Consider the following 12335-nt stretch of genomic DNA (forward strand, 5'->3'; position numbering starts at 1 on the left):
AAGCCTTCCTTGATCTCCCCAGCCAGAATGTGTCTCTAGTATGGAGATAATAAGCCTTTATCTGTGACCCTTAAAAACCTCTATCAAGAATAAAAGAGTGTTAAGTATATGACTGACTTCATTAGGCCTGAAATTTCTTTAGACTTAGTCAAATGCATTCTTGTGTGCTGAAAAACTACCAGCTCATAATGTGGCACATATGACTGGTATACACTGTTGGTTCTGGGCTCAACTCACCAAATATTTAGACACCTACTATATATATACAAGTCACTTCAGTACAAAGAGAGACATAAAAAGGTTAATATAAGACAAATGAACAAAAAAGTGTAATGGCTTCTCAGTTTGTAAAAAAAAAAAAAAAAAAAAAAAAAAATTGAAATGAAAACACCCCGTAACAAAAAACAACAACAAATAACTGCAGTAAAATGGTATCCTTTGGTTGTCAGCTTCCACTGCAGAAGGCAGGGAGGGCAGAGATTCGACGTGTGATCAATTCAATCTGACCCACTGGTTGAGTGTGTAGAAAGTGACTCATGTAGAAGGTTTACACTTTAGGAGCTATCTTGCTCTTAGGTCACAGCCCAAGAGTTAGTAAAGGTTTATACAACTTAAGAAATGAATACATTATAAAATCATTGACCTTGGCACAAGGACATGACAGCAGAACATACTGGTTATGAGCATGGACTGTGCTAATTCATATCCCATCTCCAGCCCTGCCAGTGCGTGATCTTGGGTAAGGTATTTAACCTCTCTCTAAAGTGGGAAATACTGATAATTCACCTTCACAGTGCTCTTAATGGAAGTTAACAAAATATATGCATGTTTGTGAATGAGTATATATGTGTGTTTTATGCCACTTAGAATAATGTCTGGCACACAGTAGTCATTAAATAAGTGCTTGCTAATATTAAGGAATATATTTTTCTTTATTAATAAATTTTAGAATCAAAGTTTCTACAAAGTTAAAAAAAGTAGTATTTGCTAAATGTTCAAATATCATCTGAACACCTTGTAAAGCATCATTGAATAGTAAAGGCACAGGGTAATGGGTAATTGGAAATGATATTCAAGATTTAATTTAAAGTTTAGTGATAGTATTTGTGAAAAGAAATAATGCAAACATGAGCAGGTTCATAGTTTTATGTTAAGTCCCACTGAAAATTACCAAAAGAAAAAATTTTATATAAAAAGTAAGAGCGGGGTGCCTGGGTGGCTTGGTCGGTTAAGCATCCGACTTCGGCTCAGGTCATGATCTCACGGTCCATGAGTTCGAGCCCCACGTCGGGCTCTGTGCTGACAGCTCAGAGCCTGGAGCCTGTTTCGGATTCTGTGTCTCCCTCTCTCTCTGCCCCTCCCCCGTTCATGCTCTGGCTCTCTCTGTCTCAAAAAAAATAAACGTTAAAAAAAAATTAAAAAAAAAAGCAGGGAAACTCAAGATTGGAATGAAGAAATTACATTAGGTTGCTTTTTCAGTAATTATGATACTAAGTGGGATTACATCGGCCAGATTTATAAATATACTCTAAAACATGAGTGCTATCAGGGACCAATATCAAAACAGTGTCTGTTTATGTCCACTCCCTATGGTCCTGGAATGTTTATTTTTTAATATTTTGTTTATTTTTGAGAAACAGAGTGCAAGCAGGGGAGGGGCAGAGAGAGAGGGAGACACAGAATCAGAAGCAGAATCCAGGCTCTGAGCTGTCAGCACAGAGCCTGATGTGGGGCTCAAACTCACAAACCACGAGATCATGACCTGAGCCAAAGGCAGATGCTTAACCAACTGAGCCATCCAGGTGCCCCAATTCTGGAATGTTTAAAGATTATACCCTTCTTCGTCTTTTTTTTTTTAAAAATATTTTTTTAAAATATTTTTTAAAATATTTATTGACAGACAATATGGCAGCCACTTTGCTTAGCCATCTAAGATGTTAAGAGGTAGATCTGGAAGTAGAGTTGGATAGGGAACGGGAACTAAGAGCAGAGGTTTGGGTTGGAAATACAAATGCAAGAAGCCATTAATGTTTAGATAGTAGTTGAAGCACCCTCTGAATGAAATCATGTAAGTACTGCATTGAGTGTTATGACCGAGAACTACTAAGATCCATGTTCTGGGCATTAAATAGTTTTTGAACAAGGTCTAGACTGGTTTATGAAGTCCCTCTATTTATACCTTTGCTTTGTGTTAATATATACATTTGCTTTCTTACACAGGTGGATGATTGTGGCTTTTCTTTGAGCCATCCTAACCAGTTCTTTTTTGAGAGCCAACGGATTCTAACTGGTAGTAAAGACATCAGAAAGGAGTCCATCCAACCAGAAGCTCCTCAACCCAAACCAAGTGTCCAGAAAAACAAGGATGCATCATCTGCTCTGGCCTCTCTGAATTCCTCTCTGGAAGTGGATATGGAAGGACTAGAGGATTACTTCAATGAATGATTCTTAAGCGCTTAAGAACCCTTTTTCCTCTCTAGCTTTCATTTCTTTCAAGATTTTGCCTGTTTCTTTTTTAACCTCTTTGTCTACTCCCTCCACCCCACCCCAGTTCATCCTCTGGAAAGCAGGCTTACGGGTAAAAACAAAGACCTCCATTCTATTTTGCTTTGACAAAAGGGAAAAAAGGAAGAATTTCTCTTGAAATCTTACACTTGAGTGGTGTGATCTAAGTCCTGTTTTAGGAGACATAACAGCTTTCTAGACTGCTTATAGTTTCCTAGAGACAGTAGAACTAAAAACAACTATTAACCCTTACCACTGTAATTTTTACTTAATCCTTTTCTGGACCATTTTTGTCAATAAATACAAAAATGTGTATTGATGTGTGTGTAGTTGAAGGAGTCATATTATGAGGAGGGATCCAAGACGGTGCCATGGGAAAATCCTGAATTCTACGCGGGACACACCCAACCTACACCTACAGCAGTTCTTTCTGAAGAACTAAAGGCTGACGAATAGCTTCTGCACAACAAAGGATAGAGAGGGGCCACACAAAGAAGGGTAGGAGAGCTGGATACACAGTAATGGGAATCCTACTCCCAGTGCTACAAGCTGCAGTAGGGAGGGATAGTACTGAAGGGCTTGGATGCAGATTCGCCTAACCTAGGGCACAGCAGTAAAACAGTAACATAAAGAGCAACTAGACTGTATATAAGTGAAGGCAATGCACTATTAAACCTAAGGCATCTGCCAAGCAGTAGAGGACTGCTGGAAATTTTCTCCAGGATGAAGGCACTGGTGACCAGCATTATTTATGTTCCCCCTCCACCTTGGCAGTATAGACAAGAGCAGCATCCTGACACTCTAGTCAATCTGCTGCCTCAGTGAGCCTTGGGCCTTTAGCACACACCAGCTCCAGCTGTCTTACCAAACTGCCCCAGTGTGGTACACACCAGGACATCCCTGGGCTGTGCCCATTATATGTCAACCATCTTGCCAAGGTGGCCCAGGTGCTAAGCATGGCAGGACACCCCTAGCCAGCACTGGCTTCCACTCCAGCCATCTCACCATGGCCGCCCCGGTGTGGAGAAAGCCCCAGCCCATGCCTGCCCTATTCTAGCTGTTCTGCTAGTGTGGCATCAAGGCAGGCACCCCAGGATCCATTCCAGCTCCAGCTGTCCAGGCCAGTGCAGCCCTGGCACCAAGTGTGTCAGGACCTCCGGCCCGCAAGCCCTCCAGCTCTAGCCAGCCAACCAGAGCCACCGAACGAACACGCAGTCCATGCCACCACCCAGGGCCACTCCTTCAACACTCAGGTAGTTATTTCACCTAATTCATAGCAACAGAGAAAGTCAAACAGAGGGATACTGTCCAAAAGAAAGAACATGACAAAATCAGGGAAAGAACTAAACAAAATGGAGATAAGCAATTTACCTTCTGGTAAAAGAGTACCAAAGTGAGTTCTGGCCTAAGGTAGTGAGGTAGGAAGACCCTGAAGTCATATCCTCTGTGGACACACCAAATCAACACCTATTTATAGAGCAATTCCTCCCGAAGAACTAAGGGCCAATTGGACAGCTTATGTACAACAAAAGATAGACCACATAGAGAATGACAAGAGAGAGACACGGTAACAAGGGAACCCCATCCCTGATGCAAAGTGCAGTAGGGAGAGAGAGTACTGAAGGAATAGAACACCAGAAAAAAAAGCCAGTTTAAAAGAGCAACTAGTATATAAAAGATCCAGCCCTAGAACTCCACCAAACAGGGAGTTGGTGGGACTCTATCCAGGCCAGATGGGATGTTAAGCAGCATGGTTTATCCTCCCTACCCCTTGATAACTGAAGACGGTAGCAGAGTTCTGGATGCCACAGCCAGCTTGCTGTCTCAGTGAGCCCCTAGACTCTTAGCCTCTGCCAACCCAGCCCATTCTACCCAGGAGGCCACAGCATGGTGCACACGGATGCCCCTGGTTGGCACTCACTACAGCTCCAGTCATTGCACCCAAGTGACACAGGTGCAAAGCATACCAGAATACTCCAGGGCCACAGCACTTTGGTTACAGACAGCTTGCTAGAGCACCCCTAGAGCGGAGCACTGTGGGACCTCCTGGCTCATGCCTGCTCATCTCCAACTACCCAGCCAGATAACCCCCTGCATAGAGCATCCTGGAAACCTCTAGTCCATAGCCTGCCTCTCAGCTCTAGCCTCCACACCAGAGCATCCCGTGTAGACTGCCCTGGAACCCCCAGTCCCCCACCTGCCTCTCTACTGGTCACCCTACCAGGGCATCTACTGTGTGAAGTGTCTCAGAACACCCCAGGGCACACCGGCCTTGGCTTTAGTTACCCCAACAGGGCACCCCCTGTGCTGAGTACACCCAATACACTGGCTTGCACTCACTTCAGCTCCCAGAGTGCTTCCAGCAGAGTGGCCCAGGACCCATCCTGCTGTGCACCCACTTCAGCTTCAGCTGCCATACCAGGGTCCAGAACTGCCCATGCCCATCTCAGTTTCAGCCATCCCACCAAGATAGGCCAGTGCTTCAGACCCCCAGCCCATGCCAGCTGCAGCTCCAGCCAGCCAGCCAATGTCACCAGGCACACAGCAAAGACATGGGATGACCACACACAAGATCACGCCTTCAAGTTTTGGAGAAGTAGCTGTTCCAACTAATTCACAGAAACACAAAAAGCCAAACTCCCCCCTAAAAAGAATAAGACAAACCCTCAAAAAAAAGAGCTAAATGAAACAGAGGTAAACAATATGCCTGATAAAGAGTTTAAAGTAATGATCACAAATATGCTCACTAGACTGGAGAGAAGAGTGGAAAAACTGAGGGGGCACCTGGGTGGCTCGGCAAGTTAAGCACCCTACTTGGCTCGGGTTATGATCTCACAGTTCATAGGTTCGAACCCTGCATTGAGCTCTCTGCTGTCAGTGCAAAATCTGCTTTGGATCCTCTCCCTCTCTGCCCCTTCCCCATTCGTGCTCTCTCTCTTAAAAATAAATGAACATAAAAAAAAAAAAAAAAAAAAAAAAAAAAAAAACCAAAAAAACAACAACAACAACAACAACAGAACAAAGATATGGAAAATATAAAAAAGAACCAATTGGAGTTGAAGAATACAATAAATGAAATGAAAAATACACTAGAAGGAATCAACAGAATAGCAGATGCAGAAGGCCTTCATGATCTGGAAGATAGTGTACTGGAAAGTGCTTAGCTGACAGTAAAAAGAAAAAAGAATTGATTAAAAAATGAGGATAGGTTAAGGAATCTCTTCAATACCAAGTGAATAGATATTCACAGTATAGTGGTCCCATAAGGAGAAGAGATGAAGAAGAGTGAAAACTTACTTGAAAAAAAAAATTGCTGAAAACTTTACTAACCTGAGGAAGGAAACAAACATCCAGGAAGGAACAAAAAGTTCCAAATAAGATGAATCTCAGGAGGTCTTCACCACAACACATAATAATTAAAATGTCAAAGTTTAAACATAAAGAGAACATTTTAAAAGCAACAAGAGAGAAGAAACTAGTTACATACAAGGGAAACCCCATAAGTATATCAGCTGATGTTTCAGCAGAATCTTTGTAGGTCAGAGAGGAACGGCAAGATATATTAAATCAGCTAAGAGGGAAAAAAATTACCTATAAGAAAGAATACTGTACTTGACAAGGTTATTATTCAGACTTAAAGGAGAGATAAAGTGTTTCCCAAACAAAAATTAAGGAGTTTCATCTCCACTAAACTGACCTTATAAGAAACGTTAAGGGGTAGCAGGCTAGAGGAAGCAGAGGAAAAAATTAATGACCTGGGAGACAGAGTAATGGAAAGTGATCAAGATGAGCAAATGAAAGAAAAAAGAATTATGCAAGATGAGAATAGACTTAGGGAATTCAGTAACTTCATTAAGTGTATTAATATTTGCATTAAAGGGATCCCATGAGAAGGAGAGATACAAGGGCAGAAAATTTATTTGAAGAAATAATAGCTGAGAACTTCCCAAATCTGTTGAAAGAAACAGATATCAACATCCAGGAGAGACAGAGATTCTCCCTGCCAAAATCAACCCAAAGCGTCCGTGCCAAGACATATAATATTCAAAATGGCAAAAGAAGTGATAAAAAATTTTTAAATCAGCAAGAGAAAAGAAGACAGTTACATACAAGGGAAACCCCATAAGGCTATCAGATTTTCAGCAGAAACTGCAGGCTGGAAGGGAGTGATATGATATATTCAAAGTGTTGAAAAGGAAAAGCCTGCAGCCAAGAATACTCTATCCAACAAAGCTATCATTCTGAACAGAAGGAGAGATAGCCTCTACTACAAAGCTGTAATCATCAAGACAGGATGGTATTGGCACAAAAACAGACACAGAGACCAATGGAATAGAATAGAGACTCCAGGATTGGATCCACAAAAGTATGGCAAGAAAGAATATCCAATGGAAAAAAAGACAGTCTCTTTAACAAATGGTGCTGGGAGAACTGGACAGCAACATGCAGAAGAATGAAACTAGACCACTTTCTTATACCATTCACAAAAATAAATTCAACATGGATGAAGGACCTGAATGTGAGACAGGCAACCATCAAAACCCTAGAGAAGAAAGCAGGAAAAAACCTCTCTGACCTCAGCCGCAGCAATTTCTTAGTTGACACATCCCCAAAGGCAAGGGAATTAAAAGCAAAAATGAACTATTGGGACCTCATGAAGATAAAAAGCTTCCACACTGCAAAGGAAACAATCAACAAAACTAAAAGGCAACCAACGGAATGGGGAAACATATTTGCAAATGACATATCAGACAAAGGGCTAGTATCCAAAATCTATAAAGAACTCACCCAACTCCACACCCCCAAAAAAAATAATCCAGTGAAGAAATGGGCAGCAAACATGAATAGACACTTCTCTAAAGAAGACATCCAGATGGCCAACAGGCACATGAAAAGATGCTCAACGTCGCTCCTCATCAGGGAAATACAAATCAAAACCACACTCAGATATCACCTCACGCCAGTCAGAGTAGCTAACATGAACAAATCAGGAGACTACAGATCTATAGACTATAGATGTGGAGAAATGGGAACCCTCTTGCACTGTTGATGGGAATGCAAACTGGTGCAGCCACTCTGGAAAAAAGTGTGGAGGTTCCTCAAAAAATTAAAAACAGATCTACCCTATGACCCAGCAATAGCACTGCTAGGAATCTACCCAAGGGATACAGGAGTACTGATGCATAGGGCCACTTGTACCCCAATGTTTATAGCAGCACTTTCAACAATAGCCAAATTATGGAAAGAGCCTAAATGTCCATCAACTGATGAATGGATAAAGAAGTTGTGGTTTATATATACAATGGAATACTACTTGTCAATGAGAAAGAAGGAAATATGGCCTTTTGTAGCAACGTGGATGGAACTGGAGAGTGTTATGCTAAGTGAAATAAGTCAGGCAGAGAAAGACAGATACCATATGTTTTCACTCTTGTGTGGATCCTGAGAAACTTAACAGAAGACCATGGGGTAGGGGAAGGGGGAAAAATGTTACAGAGAGGGGAGGAGGCAAACCATAAGAGACTCTTAAAAACTGAGAATAAACTGAGGGTTGATGGGGGGGGGGGGTGGGAGGGAGGGGAAAGTGGGTGATGGGCACTGAGGAGGGCACCTGTTGGGATGAGCACTGGGTGTTGTATGGAAACCAATTTGACAGTAAATTTCATATTAAAAAAAAGAATAGGTTCAAACTTAAGCAATCATTAACTTAATATAGACCGCTATATGCAGAAGATGCAAATTAAAAAACAGCAATAGATCTGGAAAGAATAAAGTAAAAGGAATTCAAGTGTATCACTAAAGAAAGCCAACAAACCATGAAAGAGAGGAAAAGGATTTAAAAAAAACCTACAAAACAACCACTAAACAAGTAACAAAATGACCATACATACCTATCAATAATTACTTTGAATGTAAATGGACTAAATGCTCCTATCAAAACACATAGGGTGATAGAGTGGATTAAAAAAACAAGACCCATGTAAATGCTGCCTACAAGAGACTTATTTCATTCTGAAAGACACTTGCAGATTGAAAGTGAAAGGGTTGAGAAACACTCATTATGCAAATGGATATCAAAAGAAACCCAGAGTAGCAATGCTTGTATCAGAAAAAAATTGACTTTAAAACAAAGAATGTAACAAAAGAAAATGAAGGACATTATATAATCATTCGGGGGACAATCCAACAAGAAGATATTGCAACTGTAAATATTTATGCACCTAACATGGGAATACCCATATATAACAGTTAATAACAAACATAAAGGAACTAATTGATAGTAATACAATAAAAGTAGAGGACTTTAACACCCCACACATCAATGAACATATCATCCAAAATGAATGAACTATTTCCATCCAAAAAAGGAAACAGTGGCTCTGAATGACACACTGGACAAGATGAACTTAACAGATACAGTGGGAGCATTCCTTCCTAACACAGCAAATACACATTCTTTTCAAGTGCAGATGAAACATTATCCAGAATAGACCAACTATTAGCCCATAAAACAAGTGTCAACAAATTCAAAAACATCAAAGCCCTACCATACATCTTTTCTGACCACAATGCTGTGAAACTGGAAATCAGCCACAAGAAAAAATCTGAAAAGTCCACAAATACATGGAAGGTAAATAACATGTTACTAAATAATGAATGTGTCAACCAAGAAATCAAAGAAGAAATAAAACATTAATTAGAAACAAATGACAATGGAAACATAATGATCCAAAATTTGGGGGACGCAGAAAGAGTGATTCTAAGAGGGAAGTTTATAGCAATACAGGCCTACCTGAAGAAGTAAAAATAATCTCAAATAAGCAATGTAACTTTACACTGAAAATAGCTAGAAAAACAAGAATTGACAAAATCCAAAACCAGCAGAAGGAAGGAAATAATAAAGATTAGAGATGAAAAAAATAATAAAAACTAAAATTAAAAAAAACCCAAAAAACCAAAACAAACAAACAAACAATAGAATACATCAATGAAACCAGGAGCTGGTTCTTTGAAAAGATCAAAAAAATTGATGAGCCTCTAGCCAGCCCCATAAAAGAGAGAAAGAGAGATAGGCCTCAAATAAATGAAATTGTAAAGAAAAAGAAGAAATAACAACCAACACCACAGATTTACACACAATTTTACAGAATATTGTAAAATCCTATATGCCAACAAATTGGACAACCTAGAAAAAATGGATAAATTCCTAGAAACATATAACCTACCAAAATGAAAGCAGGAAGAAATAGAAAATATGAACAGGCTTATCACCAGCAATGAAATTGAATCAGTAAAAAACAAAAACAAAAACAAACAAACAAACAAACTCTGGAGGTGGCTGTGAGGCAGTATGGGCAGCTCTTCCCCAGAACTGGGGCACATAGAGCAGGACTCTTTAAGACATCTGGGTTTAAATCCCAGCCAAGTGCCAGGGAGGCACAGGAGTCAGTGGAGTGGGACAAACCACCTTGTTTGCGCCCATGGCACAGTGAGGACGGCTTGAACAGAGTGGTGTGGGACACCCAGTCTGTGGAGGAGAGACTGGTGTCACCACTTTTCTCCCCATCCCCTTCAGGGAACCGACAGTGGGCCCACAATGGGACCTGCTTACACCAAACTATGCCCCTCTGTGCCTGGCAACTGTGTATCTACAGGAATGGGATTGACGCTGACCAACCAGATAGCCCTCCTCTGGGGCCCCAGAATGAATGAATGAATGAATGAATGAATGAATAAATAAATAAATAAATAAATAAATAAATTCTTCCTTCCTTTTCTCCTTCTTATCTCTTCCTTCCTCTAGTTTGGTTACTCTGGCTGTTGGTTTGTTTAAGCAAACATATTTAATCTATTCTCTTTATACATGTTCTATACCTCCTTTATTTTCCTTTCTCTCTTCCTGGATTAAGTGGTATAGTTTCTATATCTGGTCAATTTTATTTTATTTTATTTTTCCCCACCTCCTTCTTTATTTTCCTTTCTTTCTCTCTGGATTAAGCCATATAGTTTCTCTGTCTGGTCAATTTTATTTTACTTTATTTTTCCTCACCCCTGTCATTTCACTCTTTGTAAGGGATAAGACCTATTCCATCAGCACTGCTTCTACCCTGTTGTTTACTTGTAGCTGGTGTTTGGTTTTTTGTTTTGATTTTTTTTTGTGTGTGTTTGTTTTTGTTTTTTGTTTGTTTGTTTTCCTTTCCAGGGCTACTTCAATCAACCACACCTGGTGGAGGGTCTAAAACATCACTATAAGTAGGGAGATATAGTAACCAAAGTCACAACAACAGAGAGCAAGTAACAGACTCCAAGAAACACCTCCTGAAGGGCCAGGCCCTTGACAGTGCATGACCCCTCGTTAATAGTAGTACTCGCAGGTGCAGGGCACATAACAAGCTTTTAAAACACACAAGAGACAGAAAACTAGCCAAAATGATGAAACAGAAGAATCCTCCTCAAAACAAATTCCAGGAAGAAGTGACAGCTAAAGAATTGATCAAAACACATATAAACAGTATAACTGAACAAGAATTTAGAATAATAGTCATAAGATTTATCGCTGGGCTTGAAAAAAGCATAGAGAACAGCAGAGAATATATTGCTACAGAGATCAAGGAACTAAAAAATAGTCATGATGAATTAAAAAATGTTGTAAAGGAGGTGCAAAATAAACTAGAGGTGGTGACAGCAAGGATTGAAAGGGCAGAGGGGAGAATAAGTGAAATAGGAGATAAAATTATGGAAAAAGATGAAACCGAAAAAAAAAGTTAAAAAAAATTCTGGACCACAAGGAGAGAGAAGTAATGATTCAATGAAATGGAATACTAGAGGACTACGTGATTCAATGAAATGGAATAATATTATCATAGGAGTTCCTGAAGAAGAAGAGAGAGAGAAAGGGGTGGAAGGTGTACTTGAATAAACCATAGCTGAGAACTTCCCCAATCTGGGGAAGGAAACAGACATTGAAATCCAGGTGGCACAGAGAACTCTCTTCAGATGTAACTTGAGTCCATCTTCTGCATGACATATCATAGTGAAACTGATAAAATACAAAGATAAAGAGAGAATTCTGAAAGCAACTAGGGGTAAACGGGCCTTAACCTACAACGGTAGACACATAAGGGCAGTAGCAGACCTATCTACTGAAACTAGACAGGCCAGAAAGGAGTGGCAGGCAATTTTTAATGTGCTGAATAGGAAAAATATGTAGCCAAAAATCCTTTATCCAGCACACCTGTCTGTCATTCAGAATGGGAAAGATAAAGGTTTTCCCAGATGAACAAAAACTGAAGGAATTCATCATCACTAAATCAGCCCTACAAGAAATCCTAAGGGGGACCATGTGAGTGGAATGTTGCAAAGACCACAAAGGACCAGATACATCACTACAAGCATGAAACCTACAGATAACACGACAAACCTAAATCCATATCTTTCAATAATAACACTGAATGTAAATGGACTAAATGTTCCAATCAAAAGACATAGGGTATCAGAATAGATACAAAAACAAGACCCAATTATTTTCTGTCTACAAAAGATCCATTTTAGACCTGAGGACACCTTCAGATTGAAAGTGAGGGGATGGAGAACTATCTATCATGCTACTGGAAATCAAAAGAAATCTGGAGTAGCCATACTTATATCAGAAAAACTTGATTTTAAACTAAAGGCTGTAACAAGAGATGAAGAAGGACATTGTATCATAGTTATGAGTCTGTCCATCAAGAAGAGCTAACAATTATAAATGTTTATGTACCAAATTCTAAAGCACCCAAATATATAAAACACTTAATCACAAACATAAGCAATCTTATTGGTAAAAATGT

At 39.9% G+C, this 12335-nt stretch overlaps 1 protein-coding gene across 3 annotated transcripts in view; it reads left to right on the forward strand.

Annotated features, from left to right (window-relative positions):
- PRIM2 (DNA primase subunit 2) overlaps positions 1–2824 on the forward strand; it is a 342271-nt gene extending 339447 nt beyond the window's left edge. For all 3 annotated transcript variants that reach the window (XM_045057690.1, XM_006931825.4, XM_045057691.1), the window contains one exon: positions 2221–2824. In XM_045057690.1, coding sequence (XP_044913625.1) covers positions 2221–2445 — 225 coding nt within the window. In that variant the 3' untranslated portion in view covers positions 2446–2824. The remainder of the gene's footprint in view (positions 1–2220) is intronic.
- The last annotated feature ends 9511 nt before the right edge of the window (positions 2825–12335 follow it).

The sequence above is a fragment of the Felis catus genome, chromosome B2, assembly GCF_018350175.1.
Source record: "Felis catus isolate Fca126 chromosome B2, F.catus_Fca126_mat1.0, whole genome shotgun sequence".
NCBI lineage: Eukaryota > Metazoa > Chordata > Mammalia > Carnivora > Felidae > Felis > Felis catus.